The sequence below is a fragment of the Sinohyriopsis cumingii genome, chromosome 15 (assembly GCF_028554795.1).
Source record: "Sinohyriopsis cumingii isolate HCF-2022 chromosome 15, ASM2855479v2, whole genome shotgun sequence".
In the NCBI taxonomy this organism is placed as follows: domain Eukaryota; kingdom Metazoa; phylum Mollusca; class Bivalvia; order Unionida; family Unionidae; genus Sinohyriopsis; species Sinohyriopsis cumingii.
Genome location: NC_142975.1, coordinates 106,373,239 through 106,396,843, shown reverse-complemented (window position 1 = coordinate 106,396,843; position 23,605 = coordinate 106,373,239). Strand labels below are relative to the sequence as shown.

The following is a 23,605-nucleotide window of genomic DNA, read 5'->3' as shown; positions in this document are numbered from 1 at the left end:
GTGATGGTGTTTTGAAAAGGCATGAAGATATATGGCTAAGCTTCAGCTTGTTTTCTTTCAACCCATATTACACATTTGTATGATTTTTTCATGGGTTCCATAATACTGCAGCACTATATATAGAATTACACTAAAATGAGGTGCATTATAATGGGAAGAGCTGTGTATATATATGTGCATGGTTTATATGCTGTACATATGAGATATCACAGAAAGAACAATTTTGAATTAAAAGGAAATAAAGCATGGCGAGTAGACTTTTAGTGAAAAATTATAGTAGTGATACATCAAAGATACATTGTACATACAGTAGTATACATACCAATACACATACTAGCATATCTATCTCAACTGAGACTGACTACAGGCATGTGTATTATGAAGTAATGAGAAGGCGCTTCACATTGGCTAAAAAATGAAGTTATGAATGTTTTGCGGCTTTTCAAAATCATTTTTGCAAATAGACAATTTGCACTTTTCTTTTTTATGAGCTTCTATTTTCATTCATATTGATTATAGCAATGTAAGCAACCTATGACTTAAACATGAAAGATGTCCAAGTTATTAATATTTATAGTTAACATTGCTATTGACATAAGATTGTCTTTATCCTCCATTTCTCTTTTTCCCCTTTCTGTTGATCAGTTTGTCAGAAACGTTTGCCATCATTCATAGGTCCAGAGGCATTGTTGTTAGACACAGACAAAAATCTGCTATGTTCATGTTTTTTCATGGATGTTCTGCCATATCTTGATACAATGAACAAAAGAGAGAGAGAGAGGTGGTGTGGGGATTTGGGGGAGATTTACCATAAGGTAATTTTTGTGGGTTCTATATTTCTCTATTGGTTGAAATGTATGCTGCCTGACCAACCTACATAGTGAGAATGCGCTAGATGAGGGAGAGCGGCTTTTGGATATTTTAATATTTAAAAATAATCTGTATTTAGAACCGTATTATAAGTTTTAAAATAAAGTGAAAACAGCAGTAAACAATTACAGTATGTGTGTCCCTCATAACCAGTAAATTTACCATATTGTCTAGACAACACATCTGCATCTTTTTGTCATTGGTATTGTGAACACTGTACAAACATATCAAGGAAAGTGTACATGTACCATTACGAAAACACAGGTTAATTTAGGTTACTTGGTGTAAGCTCGCTTTCAATGGTTTTATCAAGCCCAATTTCTGTGTGTGTATGATTAGGATTTTTAATGTAGCTTTACGAATTTTCCAGTCATATCATTATGATGTATGCAGTGTGACAGTTTATTGTGATGTTTAGCACTAGAGCATCATGATGCAGATATGTAGCATCATGTCCCGTCTAGTCACATTATCTTGACACCAGGCTGACCGGTCCTAACACTAACCTCTTACTGTTGAGCGCCAAACAAGGCAGCTGCTACTTTAAAGTCTTTGGTATGACTTGTCCAGGGCTTAAAACTGTGACCTCTTGCATCAGAGGTAGATGCTATAACCACTAAGGCCACCAGAGACATCATTCTAATTTCTTTCTCTTTCTATAGATTTCCGCCTATTTTGTCCGTCATGTATGAGAGAGAGAAAGAGAAAAAGAGAAGGGAAAACAGAAAGAATTTTGATAAAATTGTGTACCATGTTTAATTAATTTAGAAAACAGGGATTAATATTTTCTTCTTTATATCATTAGTAATTAAACACTGATAAAATTCGTCATTGATCAAGCCTGTGTAGAACTGAAAAAATGTTTATAACGTGCATTAATAATGCACCATGGGTGGATCGCAATTTTATATATCAACAGTATTTGTGTATCAAATTGTTTTATAACAACACTTTTAAAGGTTATGTTATTTTTAATGTATGTGGTATAAATATCTTCTTCAATGAATTTTTTTGTCCTTGAGCCAATGGTCTTGTATGAAAAGAATAAAGTTCCAACAAAATAAAAAAAGATCTCATCTCATATTTCGATAAAATAAGCCACTGTTCCATGTATGAATATTGACAGCACAATCATGTTTAATTAGGACCATGGAGTGCTAGAAGTATTAATTTTGCACAAGATACAGCAGTTTTCAAAACTGAGATACACCAGGTTGGTGCAGGACACTTCAACAACAATGCAAGTGTTGATAAATTTACAGTATAAATGCCATTTAATAAATTGTCAAGCATCTTATTCAATGTGTAGCTTCCCATCACTTACACTGTAATATCTGTAATTTGTTAAGATGCATAGTCGGAAGTGTTCAATGAGGATTCCTGTTGAACAGGTGTACCGCACCAAAATATTTGAGTCTTGCCAGAGTACTAAGGCATGGTGGAACTATTTATTTTATATGCTATGTAAATCATAAGGTATGCTACTGTCAGATTCATCAGATAATATTAAAAAGATGAATGAGTGGGTCTCATATAGCTTACTTGAGCAGTAAGTATTTGACAGCATTTCAATGAAAACTTCACAATTACTGAAGCTTTAGAGGTGAAAGAACTAGTTTAAAGCTCATAGTTGCTAAACTGTGTATTAACTGTTAATGTTGGTGTCATTTATCCCTTCCTGAAAACAGTCCATGTATGAATCCATTACAAAGGATCTGACCAGCACATATTCTTAGCAACTGTACACAAGTTATATGAATTCTCAAATACCTTTACATCAACTTGTCTATGATTTCTTTATCTATGAAACTGTTTACATATTATTTCCTTGTTGGAGACCGTTCCGGTGTCCAAGTGGTTAAAGCACCCACTTTGGATGCAGGAGGTCACGGGTTTCAACCCCAGCTCAGTCATACCAATACATAAAAATGTTACAAACAGCTGCCTCACTGGGTGCTCAGCATTTAAAGGTTAGTGTCATGACTGGTCAGCCTGGTTTAAGGATAATGCGACTGGGTGGGAAATGATATTACATGTCTGCAGCATGATGCCCCAGTGCTAGACATCACTATAAACTGTCACAGTACAGACATCATAATGATATGACTGGAGAATTGTTAAAGTTACATTAAAAATCCAAATCACACACACACATGCACACACACATATCTCCTTGTTGAACAATTAATATAGGTGTTGTCATTAAAATTATTTGCCAAGTTTTCTGAACATTTTATGGCCATCAAATACAAGACAAAACAGTGTTAACCCTTTTTTCTGAATTTGTCTGGACATGATAATTGCATGTCTGTCCCAGAGTCTGTACAATATAGATATTATAGCTGTTTGTCACACCACCTGGTCTGTGTCATGGTATATCAGCACATGATGCCATTAAAACAAAACATAGCATAGGTCCATATTAGGAAAAAAGAGACTAGCAACAACAACTAACTTGTATCATCTTTCTCCAGGACTTATTTGTAGACCTGATCCAGAAATACCTTAACACATGAATGTACTGTAGATGCCCATTGATTATGTGTTATGTATTATCGAGATAACAAGTCAACATGTTGTCAATTGATAACAGCAGAATGGATTTCAATACTGTTGTTGGGTGAAATTCTAAAGTAGTTTTCTGAAATTATTGTTATGGTTTGAAAGGAAACCAGTTTCTATTGGAAAAATATGACTATCACTAAAGCACCAGTAAATCCAGAACCCAACATGATAGGTGGGTTCGAGTCTTGGATTCAGCCTATGTGGGTATGTGAGAAAGATTGCCAGTAGCTTCTCGTGGGTCGGTGGTTCTTTCTGGGGTTTTCCTGGGTTCTTCCTCCACCATTAATACTGGCCGCCATGTATAGCCTATCGTGTGCTGAAAAATGGTGTTAAACCCTATAGCAATAACAACCAACATGTCACGTTTTCCAGTATATTTAATAAAAATTTGGTATAGCAATGTTTTATTTTGTCACCACTTGTTATATCACCGTTAAATGCTTTTATATAAAATGTCATGAATATATTGCCATTTTAATGCTGGTAAAAAAATTGTCTATTTATCTGTCTGTCTGTCTATCTGTCTTGAGTGAACACTACTATGAGTCCCTCCCCCAATTATTTTGTTATTTGCAAACATAATCATCACACATGGATTGATTTTATTATAAAAATGAACTGTTATAAGCGACCACCTTTGCAACCAGAGACAACTTTAAAGCAAAATTAGGCGTATTTATGTTACAGTAGCATGAATGACACCATCACAAAAATAGAATTAAAAATAATTTAAGATTTATCAAGGACTGCTTATGATGGTCTGCAAGCACAGTCCATATTGTTTTGACAAACACTGCTATGAACGACCAGCATCACAAAAACTCTGAAAAACAGTTGCGATGGGCAGGCAATGTCACCAGGATGTCAGAAGACCGACTACCAAAGATCTTCGAAGACAAGCTGAAGGAGGGCAAATGTTCTTTGGGTGGTCAAACTAAATGCTTGAAAGATTCCTGCAAGTCATCTTTGAAAAACTTTAGCACTGACCCTGAGTCATCAGAAGATCTCGCACAGGATCGTTCCACCTGATGCTACAAACTGTGTGCAGTGTAAATCTCGGAACTGCTGCATGTCCTCTCCTGAACAAGCTCACCTAAGCAGCATCTCTTACCATGGTCAGTCAAGCTAGCACAAATTGGCCTGATCAGCGACTCACATACATAGAAACCAAACAATTTTTGATGTCATGGTCATCGTCAAACTAAACAGCAACTACAACACCTATCTTCTTTGGGTCAGTGGGAATCTATGTTAAGTCATAACGTCATAATATGGGTATACAGTACTTACGTTTCCAGTAAAATTACATTCTGAAAGGACTGTCATGGTTTCAAAAGGTGGTATGTAACAAATTATTAGAGAAATCGTATCTATTATCCAGTAAGAGAGAGTATGGTATGAATGGATGTAATAGGATAATGTATGTAACCGGTACCAGATGTGATTCAAGTGTTGAATGACATGTCAAACATTTTGCTTACAGTCTGACACAAACAAAACAGATAAAAGCACATGAAACAATATATCTACAACATCTGTTGTGACATATTTGAACAGTTCTTGAAAGTGAGTACATTTTTTCACTTCATGTAAAACTGGTATATAATATAACCCTTGTATGCATGCTATCAATATACAATTACTAGAATCTGATCTCAAACTTCATACATGCTACAAACAATAATCTAATATAACTGAAATCTTGATGATATCATCTTTCATACCAAATCTAATCAGAAATAAGACCACAAGTGTGGCAAGAAGCGCAGCCAATTGCATACAAGATCACCTCATTAATATGCTGTTCCCAACTTCATGATATCAGCTTATATACCATGTCTGATCACAATCTGCTTTACGTTGTTCACAAGTTACATAAATCTTACGGAGGAAAATCTCAATCTGTGTGCATGGTAAATGGACACAAATCTTACGGAGGAAAATCTCAATCTGTGTGTATGGTAAATGGACACAGATCTTTTGTCCAGCAATGGGTACACGATGGGATTGCAAGCTCCATTAAAAAATGTCATGGGTTTGAAAACAATGTTGATGTGAGGCAGCTAACTGCAAATCACATGAAATATTATGTAAGATGGATAATGTCTTACACACGTCAGATAGAAACATTATTTGCCAATATGACATTAGGCTTGAAGGTAACAAAAATCACTCACATGTTTCTACAAGTACATTTAAGGATGAAATTAAACTAATTACTAAATAAGTTTTGTACTTAAACGTCCTTACTAATGTGAATTATGTAGCAGCACCAAACTTACCAGGTGTTGTTGGAGATTTAACTGTAAGAAAAAAAAAAGATTTAAATAAATATTTAATTAAAACAAAGTCTAAGCTGTACTAATAAATCATAGTGTACTGGCAACAAAATGCCAATGAACTGTTAACACATGAACCCCTGGAGTTTTTTTGTTGTTGTCATTTTCGCCTGAAAATCGAGTAGGAAACACATTTTAAAACTATTTCTGAATAGATTCAAAAACACCAAATCCCTGGCAATCTTTCAATTACATACTGCCTAGTTGTGTTAGAAACATCATTTTTCATTGGCTATTTGACTCGCGCATGAGCAGAAGGGTAAATGTTGGCGGTACTTTTCTTTTCTAAACGGAGCCATTATTTTTGTATCGAGACCACTCTTTTTTCCAAATGCCCATCTCATCCTACTTTTTGCAATGGGTCATCTGTCTGTTTGCAGTTCATACCGGTTTGCATTAGATCTGAGACCAAAAAGTCTATAATCCTGTCACAAATTGGATTCTGACCATGGGCGAACTTTGGTTCGAAAAAGATTTGACCAAAAAATAATGTATTTTAATCTGTATTTTGTAGTGCAAATAGATATTCCAGATTATTTGGTATCATTGTATAGCTACATCTTTCTAACTTTATATAATACCATCCACTTTAGTGTATCATGCACGACCATGAAACTACAGAGCTCGGCAGTAGGCTACTACCTCCTGCCCCGTTAAGTCGTCACTAGGGGTTAATGTGTTACAGACATTTATGTGCACTTTGTTATGATAAAAATGGTGGAAAAAGGAGCCATAGCAAAACTTCATGAAAAATTTCTCTGTATTCTTTATATAAAGACAATAGACTGCTGCCACTTGTAACAGTCATGTATAAAATACTGAACCTTAAATCGTTAATTTCAACAACAATGACTTTCTTATTATTGGCTGTAAATCTGAACGCTTTTCATAATGACACAGTCAAAATTCCTTTGAACAAAGTGAATTTATTAAGAGACCTGTGGCTAAATTCAACATTTGCCATGAAAAATCACATGATTCAGTATCCTGACATTATGAACGGAATAATGCCTGTTAATTTGTCATTAACTTGTCATTGTGATGTAAAAGCAAAATTGCCCTTGTGGAAACAATTTATTCTGACATATCGTCAATAACTGGTGACTTACAGGTTACTTATAAGTTACATAGGTAATAAAGTAAAATGTCAGGCAGTACAAGTACAGTATAGATATAAAAAAATATTAATTCTTGTTTCATCTACAGTTCACTATTAAGTCATATAAAAGTCATTTATTGGAGGTAGAAGCCTTTATTAATTGATCATAATGGACATTGTCATTTTCTGCAATTTGTATCCTCATGGAACAATATGAAACCTTGAAACAACTAACCAGTCTTACTTTCACTGTCATTTTCTGCAAATCTGTATCCTCATGGAACAATTGAAACTTTGAAATAATTTACCAGTCTTAATTGTACCCATAGATTTAACTCAGCAAGTCTGATACATCCCATCAAAAGGTGAGAAGGTATCTTCGAGACAACTGGCCACCCAATCCATTTGATAATTTGAAAGCCACATGTCAGAGTATATTAGCCCTATTATAAATGGTACTGGTACTCTATATCCCACTGTCATCCTGATTGTGGTAGATATGTTTCAAAATCCTCCAGTCTTGGCATAGAGGATTGGTTTTATATCTAGCAATCAATAAGAGCCAACCTTTCCTGTAAACATCAAGATTTTGCATGTAAATCAGTCACAAAGTATTGGACTGTGATACTATTAACTGCATTTTTCGCATGAAAAAGTTACAATGTAAAATATTTAGAAGCACCTTTACAATTGTCAAATATACTTGCAAGCTAGTAGGTCACTGTAATAGACATAACGTTATTTACTTACCTACCTGTCATTTCAGTGGGAAACAAAATGCAGGTGAAACAAAAATAGAATTCGAAGTGAAAATACGGGAACATCTTAGGGACATTAAAAGTAAGAAGGAGACCCCAGTGTCTAAAGCATTTGAACCATCCTGAATCCAATACAAACTGTGTTCAATATATATCATGTAACAGAAGTCATCCAATCTGATCCAGAGTTCTCTGGTAACAACATTAAAGGTCACCGGCCATACTCAACATTTCCCTATTTATATCAGACTTGCATTGCATGATTAAAAATAGTCATACTCGAATAAAAAACAAGAAAATTATCAAGTGTAAAGAAGAAATAATAATTTAATTACTCGAAATAGAAGCATACAATGCTGTTACTTCCCAATAGTTATGATTTTCAACCTACAGAGGACGCAACCGGAAATGATGTACATGTATCCCTACAGGACGAAGTACATGCTTCTTGTTGTCAAAAAATAAAACACTATAAACTATGGATAGGAAATATTTTCGATGAAACTAATGAAAATTAATTTACTGTTCAGCCTTATATCGGTATGCGTGCACGATGCACTAGATTGTGTCGCTTTCAAAGCTGTTCCATTGTTTCAATTTATTTTGAAAATTCCAGTTAATACAGGTAAAAAGAATCAATGCTGGCTTCCCGGTGTCAGCAGACAAAATACAAAAAGATGAAAGAAATCGGCACACTTAAAGAATCCAAAGGAACCAAACTTGACTTTCTTTTCTCGGCCGACTTCAGAAGAAAAAATCGGCACACTAAAAAGATGCCAAAGTCAATTTTCTGGGGTTGGTTTGCATTGTAACAAAATAACCTATATATCTGATATTCTGTCGGTAAGTTTAAACAATGAGTTTATTGCGCCATGCCAGTTGTGTTTATCACCCGGGCTTCTATTTGTTTGCCATATGTAATCATAACTGACGTTTGCAGGGCAAATATTATACACAATAACAATTTGCTTTAATAATACTTTTGTATCCCATGCTAGCAAAACGATTATCATTTGCACTCATATTGAATGTATTTTAAAATAATTTTTTTTTTATTTGCGAGATACCGACTTATAGTTAACCTGGATACAATACAATCTGGGTCAGTTTGCAATAAGTAACTTATCATGTATAAATGGCAGGTACCTTCAAGCAATCGGATGATACTTTAGTCTCATTTGCGATTTTGTTATTTGACATAAGCAATACACACTACACTAAGTATGCATATGAAAGCCGGCATACGCTACATATATGGAGTTCGTGGATATATATTTTTTAAAAATAATTTTCACATGATGAATAAAGACGTAATATATGATAACAATGCAAGGTTAATTTCTTTCATTTTATTTTCAAACAAGTGTACGTTTATCAATTTATTTTGTACCGTGGGGGGGGGGGGAGGCCAACCTAAACACAAAATTATTTCCTTTCTAATTTGTACGGAATAATGGAGCAAATATGATTGACGATATTGACCAGTAATGACAAGCTTTCAATTTACGCACGCAAACACTAAGACAACTTGAAAAATAAAAAGAAGCAATAAAATTAACTGGAAAGAGCTTCATACTGCAGCAAATAAATACTGACGAAATGCTCAACATTATTCTCTCTCTCTCATGTGTAATCTAGTATGTATTGTATGCAGCTGTGTTACAACGTGAAGCCTAAAATTAAGTATATTTGTTATAATATCTCATGTACACTACCCTTAGCAAAATGTATACGTATTATGTAAAATATTATCTGTTACGTATTTTTGTTTATAAATGATTATTGATAACTTGACCAGAAGACTTAACTTGAGAATGTCGTTGTGCAGATGCATATAATTATTTGTTAGCATAACAAATGTATATAAATATTTTAATTAGAACAGGCAAGCTATGTCATTTTGTGTTTTATCTCATAAATATATACGTTACGAAGTATGATTATTTTCGTTCAAAGAGTATCAAAATAGTTTATTTAAACTTAGTTTTTTTCCCTAAAATCTATCTTACATAACATCTACTTTTTTGTTGAAGAAAAAGAATATACAAACTATTGTTAAGTTTGGCCGAATTGTATTTCGAGTTGGGCCAAATTGTCTTTGGGCCAAATTCACTATAATACGACATAAATGATACAACTTTCCCATTCCTCCCCTATTCGATCCCCAAGATCAAATACACTTTTTTCTGGTAAACATGGTTTTTCGGAAAAAGAAAGAACGCTTTTTCCCCATCACCACTCTTTTGGTTACATCCATATGCAACACAGTGCACCATATTTGCTGTACAAAAGCATGATCGTACGCTATATCACATTGACATGTACGTGGGGAAATTAGGCACTTGAATGACTAGGTTGAATAGAAGGGATAAATATACGTCATATCCGATTTTGGTACGTGGAAACTACCAATTGTTTACGGAGATTGCCGAATAATTTTTTTCATTTTATAAAGCGGAGTTTTAAGTCTAATTAAACATTTGTATGGCATGCATACATAACCAGTGCGTTTTATTTATAACTATAATAATATCACACGTTTGAACAATATAGGTGACAGGTGACCTTTAATCAGATACATTAATTACATATTCTACATCTGGTAGGGGTTAACATCTCTGTTTAAATGATAGCCCAGGCATTTTTAACTTATTTTCTTTCCTCCAATGAGAACTATACGTACGAAGTTAAGGCCCCATCATCTTTGCTGCAAAACAAACTCTTTTTGAGGAAATTTTTTCCTCCAATTACAGTCCTCATATAAAGATGCTTACATCATATATCGTGACATGATCGTTTTGTACTGTGACTGTTCCACACAAGAAATGAATGGTACATGTATGTAATGTGACATTTTGGAATAAACAGTGTAGCTAATTATACAATAAATAATTCAAAATGGTTCTCTAGCCACTACGTTTCTTTTGCCAATTTTACGCAAAAATTAAACTTTTTTTATATCACTACTCATGTCAGATTCTAGCTGCACAAAACAATCATGTCATTCAACAGCCTGGTGCTCTAAACATTAATTACATCCATCTTACTTAAATGTTTTATAACTGCTGGACTTGAGACAATTTGTTGCGTAAGAAATCCAAGTTTCATTGGTCTGATAATTATCAGGAATATTTTGACAAACTGAAGGCTACAATTAACAGTGCACCAGTTCTTTTACAGCATCAAATTTCAGTCAATTATTTTAAATGTCTATTAACGAAAATGAGTTTTAGGTTAATAGAGTATTGATTTATGATGACAAAAATTGGTGTGGATATTATATTTTCCGATAAAAAGCCCCTTCAAAAGCATATGAAAAAATTATTCCAAATTCAAGAAGGAATGGTTTGACTTTTATATTGGCTTTGTAACATTTTGAAGTGTACATAAGATAGGTACCGTCATATTTCCTGTTGCTTTAAAATAAAATCATTCAAAATGTCATCAATTCCATCTGATTTTCCTGACTTTGTATGTTTTATAGCATGTTGTACTTTTGATTCAGTTATTTTACCATCCAGATTTTCATGGCGAAAATTAGTTATGCAACTAATCTTTCAGATGTTCCGTTTACTCTAAAATTTTGTTCCATCATTATATTGTATGTTACATAATTCAGAGATGTACTGGTACTAGTGATGTTAATTACTCCACGCATGAAATTGGACATTTTAAAAGTCTCCAGAAGCATTTTGAGTCTTTATCTGAAAGTGCTTTTTCAAGACTCGCCTTTTCCTGTTCTGTATAGGTTGCATTTGTGCCTTGTTGTGCTTTTGTACATACACCACTCCCTTGATAACTCACGAACCCGCATATAATGTGGGGTCAGGTATACATCACTATTTTTAAACCAAAAATTACCCCTAAATTTATCCCTATCTGTTGAACTTTTAAAAAAATCGCGAACAAAACTGATAAGTGAAACTTTTATATATCACTCATTTTATCACTGAAAACGGTAGATAGGACCTGGAAATATTAATATATATTATGAAATATCAACTTTTAATAAAAAGTAATATAATGTGTTACATTTTTTTTTTCAAACCACATCTTAGTACACCACAATTAACAATATTCAAGGAAATTTTCATAAATGAAAATGTCATATATGCCTAGTGGAGGCTGTACTTTAATAAATAAATACCAATGAAATAAAAAAAAATTATCAATTAAAATTTGTGTTCTAGATCTATCTTTTAGTTCCTTTTAATTGTAATCACCATAAATTTAATGTGTCCTCTTGTAATTAAATGTAAAATATATCTTTTGTAACAGCTATGTTCAAGGATGATAAGAAATTTCACTATTACTTGCAATGACATCACGGCATCAATATTTTACTAACTGAAGAATGCAAAACCTGAGTTCGACGTAGACTGTGATGTGTTTATGTGATTTGGATTTTTAACGTAGCTTTAACAATTTTTCAGTCATATCGCTACGATGTCTGCAATGTGGCAGTTTATAGTGATGTCTAGCACTGGGGCATCATGCCGCAGACATATAGCATGATGTCCCACCCAGACACATTATCCTGACACCGGGCCGACCAGTCCTAACACTAACCTCTTAATGTTGAGCGCCAAGCGAGGCAGCTGTTAGTATCGTTTTTGTAAGTCTTTGGTATGACTCGGCCGGGGATCCAACCCACGACCTCCCTCATCCAAGGCGGACGCTCTAACCACTAGGCCACCGGAGCGGTTTTGACGTAGACTATTGTTGCACTTAATAAATGCAGCTCAAATTATGGGCCAGTGAATTACAATGTAAGTTTTAGTGATTGACATTTGAATAATCAATCAATGATGACCTCCCATGAAAAGACATAGACGTCATGCATGATTTAGAATCCGCTTCCATTTCAACAATCAAATGATTTTAATTTCTATCAAAATATATTGGCACAATAAAAATAAAGTAAAAAAAAGTCTTTTTATTCTGTGTTTTTGGAGAATATCGATCAACTTCTTTTAAAACATTTTTACGAGTCTATTTTATTCACAGAAATCTAAACAAATTTGTACAATGACTTGACGAGAGGCATACTGCATTTATCTTCTACAGTATAAAAATTATCTTGCAAGGCCATTTAATTTATGGGGCTAAATTGTTCTTTCCAATCAGGATATATTTTGTTCTTTCGTTCATCACAAAATAAATTAATTTCAAATAAGAAAAGGAATGGCATGGTGTTCTTTTGTAATACAAATCTCAAGTTTAAATCATCCCTCACTGGATGTCAATAGAAATAGTACAATATATGATAGGGAACTCGTCACGGCCGGATCAGCCCCCACCCCAACATTGTTCACACAGAAATGCAGTCACTTGCCACTTGAAATTTGACCATCGTTTAATTCTTGTGTTTATTGGGTATTATACACACTCTGAGTAACTACACACATAGACTTTTGCTTTGGTGCACTTATAAGGAAATTTAGGGGACTTTTGAGATTTTTGACACCCTACCCCAAAGGAACTCGACCTAATAAGGCCCATCTCATGCAGGGAGTAACCATTGGAACTTGTGCAATATTGTTCCACATCGGTCAAATATGAATGCGATTGTGTTCTAAAATGTTTGACATCCATCATTCACTATCGCTCTGTTCACTGCAGAGAGTGCATTAATCTTGAATTTCATATGATACTTAACAAAGTATATTGCGCAAATTGTAATAGAAATAAGGAAAGTAATATGTCTGTATATTTTGATACCACAATAGAGATTTTAAAAATATAAATTGTGCTAAATATACTCTAGATAGATCCATTTGACATAAATGTAGAGACCAAACTTGATATTACTGCTACTGATAGGTCTTTTATGCGTGTGAAGTCACTACATCATGATAGAGAAATGTAAATTTGATAGCCATCATTTTATTGATCCATCACAATCACGAGTGATATGGAATCAATCCCATGAATCCATCTGAGCTGCAAAATGTTAAAGCAAATAAAAATATCCACTAAATTCTATTGAAAGAAATTGGATTGAATGTTTTATTTTTTGTCTCAATAGCCCATAGCTTACAAACAACAGGAAAATGCACTGAAATAATTAAATATCTTAAATGTTTATTACAATTAGGTTACTGACACATCATTTCTATGAGTGACTAATTTTTCCATGATGATAAAAGTGTTGTTTTTATATTTTTCCTTACAAGAACGAACAAATAATAATAGGACACAATGGACAAAACCAAACATAATAACTTAAATTTACTTTAAGATCTGACAATATTCTACAGTATTATTCATTTGAACAATAAGCTGCGGTCACATTAATTAGAAACAATTAACAACTTCCGATGTTAATGATAGGACCGTAATTTGAGCTATAAACTACAACATGCCAAGTCACATGGCTTAGTGTTAGAAATGCACCTTTCTCCTTGTTGAAATTGACATAGTCTTCTGATGCTACTTTTATAACAGTGTTTTCAATCTTGTTTTCTGTAGATTATCCGCTCTTTATTGGGGAGAGACCATTTAAGTTTCCAAAGGATTTTATATTATTATTTGAACAATTTTATCTTGTAATCAATGAAATAACTAAAAAATGCCCCAATCAGAATTTTTTTTTATTTAATTGTCCATTCCTGTACAGTATAAATGCAGTCAGAATTGGACTGACATTTATAGCTATGTATATGTATATTCAGCCTCATGACCGGGTCATTATTGTTCAAGGACTAAACGTGTGATTCACATTTTAGTGCAAATTCAGTGTTTTCTCTTTTTTTTTGACAGTAGCGGCTGTCATCAGAAATGTAATTGTACCTCAGAGGATTACTTTTTAATCTCTGTTCAAGAGAAGATCAACAAGGTCTCATCAAGTCAGTATAATGTAAGTTTGTTCAGATTTCTCTGAATAAAGTAAAAGCGTAACCTTATTGCAAAAGGTGTCAATCAGCCTTTGGTAAATGGAATATAGTTTCATAAGCATTGCGACTAAAATTTGATTCTGGGTTATATCTATAACAAAATTTTCTTTAGAACATGGAAATGTGTATGTTCAGCTGATAATGATGAGATGAAGCATCTCTCTCTCTCCCTCTCTCGCTAAAAATCATACTTACAGGGGTATACACAGTAACCGCACCCACTGGATAGAGAACACATCTGTTAGCTTTAAGAGATGACTTTTGGCAACATTTCTTGAAATTTTTCTGTAATTCTGTCCAAACTCCAGAACTTTTAAAGCTCATGTTCAGAATTCTTTTGTTTGAACTTCTAACATGTGTGGAGAAGTCTTAGTATTTCGTCATCCATAGACACACTTAAAATTGAGATTAATATGTCAGATGTGTATCCCATGATGCATTATGTCTACATGACTGCAATGCAAAAGAAAGGTACTGTACTTACTTGTACATTTTAGCAGTATACAGAAACCATTACTACTCCCAGAATAACATGATGTGAGAGCAGCACTTGTATCACAGTACTGGTATGTTCCTGTGACCGTACATTCAGACGGCTTGGATTTGGTCTGATGTAAATAAAAGAAATAAAAAAATACAAGAAAGTTCAAAGTCTTTGCATCATGAAAGCTTGCCTATTGCACATTACTAAATTTGAGATCTTCACAAAAAAGGCCAATATTTAAGTCTTATAGTTTATGCACATGAAAAAAGTTTATTTTGTACGGAATCTAATGTTCTGCTTCAGCAATTCAAAAGTTACCTCCTCAATGATTACACAGTTTTTTGAGGGAAAAAGTTCTAAAATATCACATAATGGCTGTTCTGGCAAATTTTTTCATCATAAAAACGATCAAAAATATATATGGTAATGGTTTGCATTGACAAAAAATAGCATTAGAAAACATTTTCATGAAGGGGATTATTGTTAAAGCCTTTAAAAATGTTTCAACACTGAATAAAGTTATCAGCTCAACATTTTCTTGAGAATTATTTGTAAAGTATGAAAATATAACTGAAATATGTGTTTGAAACATTATGTTTATTCTGTGGCTTAATGTAATATTAAAGCGTCTAAACTGACTTAATAAAGCTTTTACAGTGGAATACATTTTTGAACTGAGTATATATTCAAACAAGGGCCTAGAAAACTGCTGGTCCACTTCTCCAGTAAATCTTAGCTGAGCCAAGTAAAACTTTTCTTCATGCTTGTCGCTGGGATGGATAGATGTAGAACTGCATCTTGAGAAGTAATCTGAGTGCATTTTTAATACTAACAAGCACCAATGTTCAGCATTACTTAACTTTTGTCATGTATCACTTATAAATAACCTATGCTAAATTTTCCAACTTGTTGTCAGTGTAGAACATGCTGCAAATAAAACTACTTCATTTTATGCACAGGCACCTGATGCAAACTACTTACCACATGGGTATATATTATTAATGTATTATGTTGCAGTTTCACACATTTAGCCCTCACATTCTTAATGTCTTTTTTTCATGTTCAGTGACACTTTTCAGTAATATTTCCATTGCAATGAGTTTTCATACATCTTGATCAGTTGGACCTTTGCCAAGTTAATGGATGGAGAATGTCAAAATGTGTGATTTTTCATCTGGTCAGACATTGTTACAGTTGACATAGATCACTATTATTTAATGATATTCACATGAAAAATCCTGCCCAAAGTACATTCAAAATGAGTAATTAAAGTGTTTTAGCTTATTCCCACCAACTTTCACACAATGCATGTTCTAATCTAACAATAAAACAGAAAATGCTACTATGGTGGCCATAATGGATGTCACATGACATTTTCACTTAAACCCAACATCATATGAAGTATTATGCTGAAAACATGACATCAACATTATTTCCGTTCAAGTTGAGTTGCAATAATATGATTTTAAGATGTCAGCCATACTGGACAGCAGATCAACACCATTTTCATTTAAGCATCATACGAACTCGTTTAGTTAAAACCCCATGTAGGTCTGACCATGCATTCACGAGTAGTGATAACAATATTTTTGAGGTGGCTATATTAGATGCCCAATCAGAACCACTTTCACTGAGAAGCATCTAGACTATATATATATATATATATATATATATATATATATATATATATATATATATATATATATATATATATGACTGCTTCTTTTATTTCTAGAAGTGATTTTTTAAATGTCTAAATCTATATATATTTGGATGTTTATACCAGAATGGTCATGATATGTATGGCAAAGGACTAAGATTTCTTGCAAACTGAATGGATTTCATATAACTATTATAGATTCCATCTAAAATTATAAACACAAAATATTTAATGGCAGCCTGTCTTCCTATCCATTTATGCTAAATAATTATCCCAATTTTCCCAATAAATCACAGCAGGATTTTCAATGCCAAATCCCTGGATATCACAGAGATTTCAGGGAATAGACAATTTACAAAAGATCCTTCAACATTAAGGTGTATAAAAGTGTAAAAACTTAATGTAAAATTTACCCAGGAAAGATTTAAAGGAGGTGTACAACAATTTCCATTAATGGTACATGTAACTGTGTTGCCTGATTGGCTGGAATTGACTGCACAGTCTGAAGACGATGCTGGAGCCAGTGGACCAACTGAAAATTTAAAAAGCTTGTATAATTACATCAAAGGCACAATGTTTTTTGCTAAAAAACTGAAGATGAGTCAAAAGGAAAAAGTAAACTTTTTACACAGTTCATCCGTCATTTTAAATAATGACTTTGGACTACATGGACGTTAAATGAAACAAAGTTCTTATCCATACTAAGTAACATGTTATATATGTTTTATTTACTTGCATGAATTCACCACTAAATTAGCCAGCCTGACAATGAATTTGCATTAATATTTATTCATTATGGTCATCTGACAGTCTAATAACAGCTCATCCTACATCATTATAAAACAAGTTTTACTCATCTGAAACATTTGTGGGAGCGACATGTATTAAAGCAGCTAAAATAGTTTGAACAAAATGTCAGCATGGTGGTTCATCCACATCAATAAATGTGATGACTCATTGGCTTTTGTGACAAACTTGCAATCTAAAGGAGTACATGCCTAAATACAGAGCAGGCTGGGTTGTTTGGCATGATGTGTCTCTCGGTAAGGCATTTTCACTACCTCTTTACAATATAACTTTCTACATGACGATATGCCATTAAATACTAACCAATTAATCAGTCCATCAATAAATTATGTACAGGCCCCAAGAAACTCAAAAGGTTTATAGGTAAGAGTCTGTATACCTTCAATGTTGCTCTCTTTAACAATCAGTAGATATTATACTACAAACAAACAAGCATAATGCATTTTATACGTTTTTATGGTCTTAACAGAACAGTTTCTGGGGTATTATAGAAAATTAGTAAAAATCCCAATCTCCTGGCCAAGAGACAAAATATCTAAGTAATTATTTGAATTTCCATAATCAGATTTCATTTGTTTTCCTTTAAAATAAAAGATCAGAAACCATGTGATATATTTTTTTCCCGCATAAGAAGTTGAGTTTTAGGACTACAAATGTTATTTTGTATCAATGACCATCCTATCTGTTAAGAACAAAACAACTACTTTCGATTCATTATTCAATACAGTGATGTACTCGACATTCAGTTTGGCAATCCACAATGGCACAACAATGGCCATTCGAATAATTTCACTGAAACTAAATATATCAATTAACAGAGGAGATTTAATGATATGTCAGTTTTGAAATCTTTTTCAAACAGCTTCAAAAAATATATTCAATGATACCAACTGATGCCCAAGAACCCTAAGAAAGTACAAGTAAATTCTAGTTGCATTGGGGTAATCAAGCAAGTAAAAAGGCTATGCTCATTCAGAAAAAAAGAAACCCAACCTGATTTGAGTGACCTCTACAATGAGTGACCACCTGTCATTTATGACTAAAACTGTTTACATGGACTGAATTTTCAAAAATATAAATGCACTGTTGTGATGGACCACACATTTTAGGCAAAATATATCTCAACAATGCCAAGAATGACTGCATGGCAAAATCAGATAAAACAGGACCCAAATGGACTAGAGCTCGCCTGGCTAAAATAATTTGTAGAAATTCAAGATAAAATTGTATTTCCTTTTAACTACTTTGACATCATTGCTAAAGCACATACAATTTTAACCATTTTACATTTTTGGTACACATCTACTATATGTGGAACAATTTAAGAGTAAAGTCCGATTCCTATAGCTGTGTAATTATTTATCACAGAAGAATTTGTTATGTGCTTTAAAATCTGGAGAGAACTTGTTCACCGTCATGTCAGTGAGGCCGTGTGACCAACCGTAGCTGCCATTTCTCATACTCGAAATTCACAAATTTTTTGTCTGTGTCTACATCACTAAGCCATCTAAATTTGATAATTTATAAACACTAATTGCAGCCTATATCAATATCAAATCCTTTACCTAAGTTAATGAATCTTTCATAGTTGTGATTCTAATCATGAAAACTTCGTAAGTACTGAATGAAATCCGCGACCGCCATATTGGAGAGTGGAGATTACGACCCAGTTACTCTAAATACCAGATATCGACCAGTACATAAACAGTGACCACGTGATTTGACGTAACTGTCATTCGCAAAAATGAATGTAGTATCTAATAAGGGGTTTTCCCCGAAGGTGGCGCTACGAAAACCGGCTTAAAATGGCTGATGTTTACAGCCGACGTCAAAAGGCGCTTCCATGGGACTTTTGTATAATAGTCAAAAAGCGCTTGGATGCGACTTTTGAAGAGGCGTCCAAAGACGGTTGTATGTGATAAAGGGTTAATGTACCGAATGTTGGTCTTAGTGACCACTATCCTACTTTTCTGACAAGAAAGGTTAAATGCAAGAACAATAAGAAAAATACACAAAACAATCACTTACAGATCGTTCAAAACATTTAATGAAGAACAATTTCTCAATGACCTATATAAAGTTCCATGGAATATGAACCAAAATTTGGACGACATAGATGAAGCCCTGAGGGTGTGGACTGACTTATTTATGGATGTAGTCTCTAAGCATACACCACTGAAAGTACATCGAGTAAAGACTGAAATTCAACCTAATTGGCTTACTACTGAAATCCTAGATGCAATATAAAGTATGGAAAAATAAAATAACAATTATGATTAAAAAAGCTAAAAAAACGTATTGTCAGTCATTGCGAAAACAAATAGAGCAACACAAGCTCCATTTGGAACGTCTTCAATGAATTCACTGCGGGAACATACAAAGATGAGACAAATAAAATCCACTCACTTCTGGTAAATGACACCCTAGTCACTGATGACACTGACATTGCAAATGTTTTCAATGATTTTTTCACCATCATTACCACAAAGTTAAAAGAGCCTGTGATATAAAACAACTTTAACGAACTGTAAAAGTTCTACAACAGCAACATCTCTTAGGAGGTATGTTTCTCTATCCCACCAGTATCAAAAAGCTTTGTTAAAAAATGTCTCAGTGAACTTGACACCAAGAAAGCTACATGATTTGATCAGATTGGTCCATGACTCATTAAATCTTCTGCCTCTGCTATTGTAGAAAGCATAACATTCATAATCAATTTAAGTATTGCTATCTAATCTGTTCCTAAAATATGGAAAATTGCAAAAGTAACAGTACTCCTATTCACAAATCTGGTTCTAAGGATGATGCCGATAACTACCGAGACTACCAAACTAGTCAAAATTGATTGAAAAACATGTCCATGACTCGTTCATGTCATATTTAAAAAAGCTTGCTGTTACTATGTAAAAACAATCTGTCAAGTTTTTAATTGAACTCCATTTACTGCACTCACAATCTACTTGTAGTGAAATAATTGTATTTTACCTTGGACCATAAACCTTTATTTGAGACATAAATCTGGTGAATTTGCAATCCCTATCTTTCTACAATCTGTCTCGGACCAGTCGTCCTGCAACAGCTTGATGATGTCATAATGTAGTACAACCCAACTTAATGATGTCAAAATTGAAGAAAAATAAAATATTATTTTAAAATAAAAGAGGAACATCCTCAATGGGACTGAAACTGACGCTCTACTAGCCACAGAGAATTCACAGGAATTCAAGACTATTCTATTTCTAACCCAAGAGCATATACACCTCCATGTATAAGGAGACTGTTGGCTGTTTAATGATAAGGACTTGAAACTGGTACATTTATATATATATATATATATATATATATATATATATATATATATATATATATATATATATATATATATATATAAATAAAGTATGAATGATTATCACAAACTTGCTTTTTGAATCAAGAATTCCTCCTGAGCTGCACAAATTGGAGTCTGCTTGTTACAACTCAGGAAAGGTGATGAAGGTTGCTTCCAATGTAACTGTATATATTGTTATGTATATTTAATTTAATTGTTTGTTTGTGAAGTTAATTTGTTTTATTTCATTACATGCAATTGTAATGTAATATTGTATACTGAAATTAACTTTTTCCAAAACTGAGTTCATTTCTCCTTGACCCAACTGATTTTTTTTTAATAAATTTAATTTATGTAAATGTCATAATGTGGTACAACCCCTCTTAATGATGTCAAAATTGAACAAAATATTTTTTAAAATAAAAGAGGAACACCCTCAATGGGACTGAAACTGACACTCTACTAGCCAAAGAGAATTTACAGGAATTCAAGACTATTGTATTTCTAACCCAAGAGCATGTACAACTCCATGTATAAAGAGACTGTTGGCTGCTTAATAATATGGACCCCAAACTGGTTCACTTTCATATATAAAGTATGTATCACAAACTTGCCTCTTGAATCAAGAATTCCTCCTGAGCTGCACAACTTGGAATCTGCTCGTTACAGCTCAGGAAAGGTGATGTACGTTGCTTCCAATGTAACTGTATATATTGCTATGTATATTTAATTTAAGTGTTTGTTTGTTACATTTTTTTATTTCATTACATGCTATTGTAATGTAATATTGTATGCTGCAATTGACCTTGTCGAAACTAGAGTTCGATTTTCCTTGTCTCAACTAATTTTTTTCAAATTTCATTTATGTAAACAACTAATAATAGCTTCATTATACTGTATGTGTATGAGCTTATTATTAGGATTATTATTCAGGTAAACAAAGGAGTAAATATGTTGATGATTGTCAGAGCCTTTGAAATTCCTAAGTGAATTTTGTAGGCTACTGATTTGTAAATAAACAAGGCTGATTAGATCATTCTAGAAGGTTAATTTCCATTAGGTAATGGTTGTTTTCAGAAAATGCTAATTGTGACCTGAGGTCAAGCAGAGAACTGCATTATCTTGTGACTGTGAGGATTTTACCAGTTGTACTTTAACATCTAGCACTGAAAGTTTCATTATGTTGTGACCAGTTTGGGCTGAATTTTATCTCCTTCAAATTACTGAATTCAAGTGATTATTTTCTTTGGAAATACTAAAGTGCTCTGATAAATTATTGGATAAAGACATTTATACCGAATTCAAACCTGGATAAATACTTATATGATTCAACAAGACACTTCACAGGCTATAAGAGGCACATCATCACCTTCAATTTTTGCATCTCTTCGGGACTTGAACTGAATTTTATTCTCGACTTTAAATTACTAGGATTTGTGTCTTTAATACCGTAAGTTCTTTTTCTCATTTTCCACTTTTGTGTTCTTTGGAAATACATTATTTGTTAAATTTTACAAAGCTTGTTGTCTTCACTCTTTTCTGTTACTTATTTTAAGAGTATAAACTCGTAACTATATATATATATATATATATATATATATATATATATATATATATATATATATATATATATATATATATATATATATATATATATATATATATATATATATATATAATGAAATCTGCATAATTTGGCAATGTTCATATACTCCAAGTTAATTCAGTTAATTGAGATTTAATCTTACCTAAAGGGTTAAAACATGAGTATTTTACAAATCATGTTACTTCAAAATGGCACAGTGTAAATCTGTGTACTGTAAAAGTGAATGTCAAAGATGGTTAGTTCAAGTTTCATTTTACTTTTCCCACCCTATTTTGATATTTAATATCTATGTTGATCTGTGAAGTCTGAGCATATTGCCTACTGAAAAGTTGGAATTTGCTGAAAACCATGTGGTGTCGGCATAGGGTAGCCACTTATTACCAGGTCCAAAAATCCTAAACAACCATATCTAAGCCCTGCATACATACAATGAATAAGAAGATTATTAATTTTATAAGAATTGCAACTGAAAGAAAAATCAGACTTAATTATGAATTTGTCAAAATTGCCACTGTATTGCCATGGTCATAAAAATTCCAATTATGATTTAACCACACTGTCTTTAATTAATTCAGCCCCTGGAAATCCTGGCTGTATGCGTGATGAGGCAGTATCCTACTTTCGAGCTCTGTAGCATGAAGTCATTTAAGATACACCAAAGTAGGTGGTATTACAATTATCAAAATGGACAGTTTTAGCCCTACAATAATATCAAATAAACTGGACTTTCTACTTTCATTAAAAATACTGAGGGGAAAGCGTATCCTATTACACCCAATTTTTTTGCACAACAATAATTGGCTCGTTGTTGGAATCGGATTTTGAGTCTAGATTTTAGACTTTATGGCCTATTATCTAAGGCAGACTGGTCAAAACTGCACACAGACAGGTGAACCTTTGCAGAAAGTAGGATACGTTAGGGATTGGGAGTATGAAGTGGCCAGAATGAAAATGATGTCTCCAATAAGCAAAAAATAAATAGAAATAACTCCAACTGTAATCTTTCTGCATATGTGGAAGACAAATAGCAAATGAAAAACAATGTTTCAAGTGCAACTAGGCATCAGTCTATGCTTAGAAGCAGATGTTTTGGGATATATTCAGAATTAAACTCCAAAATGTTTGTTTTACCCCCATTTCAGGAGAAAATGACAAATGTCTCTGGGGCCAAACGAGTTAAAGGATTAGTATTA

General features: G+C 33.2%; 1 protein-coding gene across 2 annotated transcripts in view; it reads right to left on the bottom strand.

Moving 5' to 3' along the window:
- Window positions 1-23,605, bottom strand: part of LOC149782429 (uncharacterized) — a 178,421-nt gene that overhangs the window by 120,177 nt on the left and 34,639 nt on the right. For both annotated transcript variants that reach the window (XM_089934876.1, XM_089934875.1), the window contains exons 3-5: window positions 17,085-17,203; window positions 15,012-15,135; window positions 5,718-5,738 (exon numbers count right to left, since the gene is read on the bottom strand). In XM_089934876.1, the coding sequence (XP_089791002.1) occupies window positions 5,718-5,738; window positions 15,012-15,135; window positions 17,085-17,203 (264 nt within the window). The remainder of the gene's footprint in view (window positions 1-5,717; window positions 5,739-15,011; window positions 15,136-17,084; window positions 17,204-23,605) is intronic.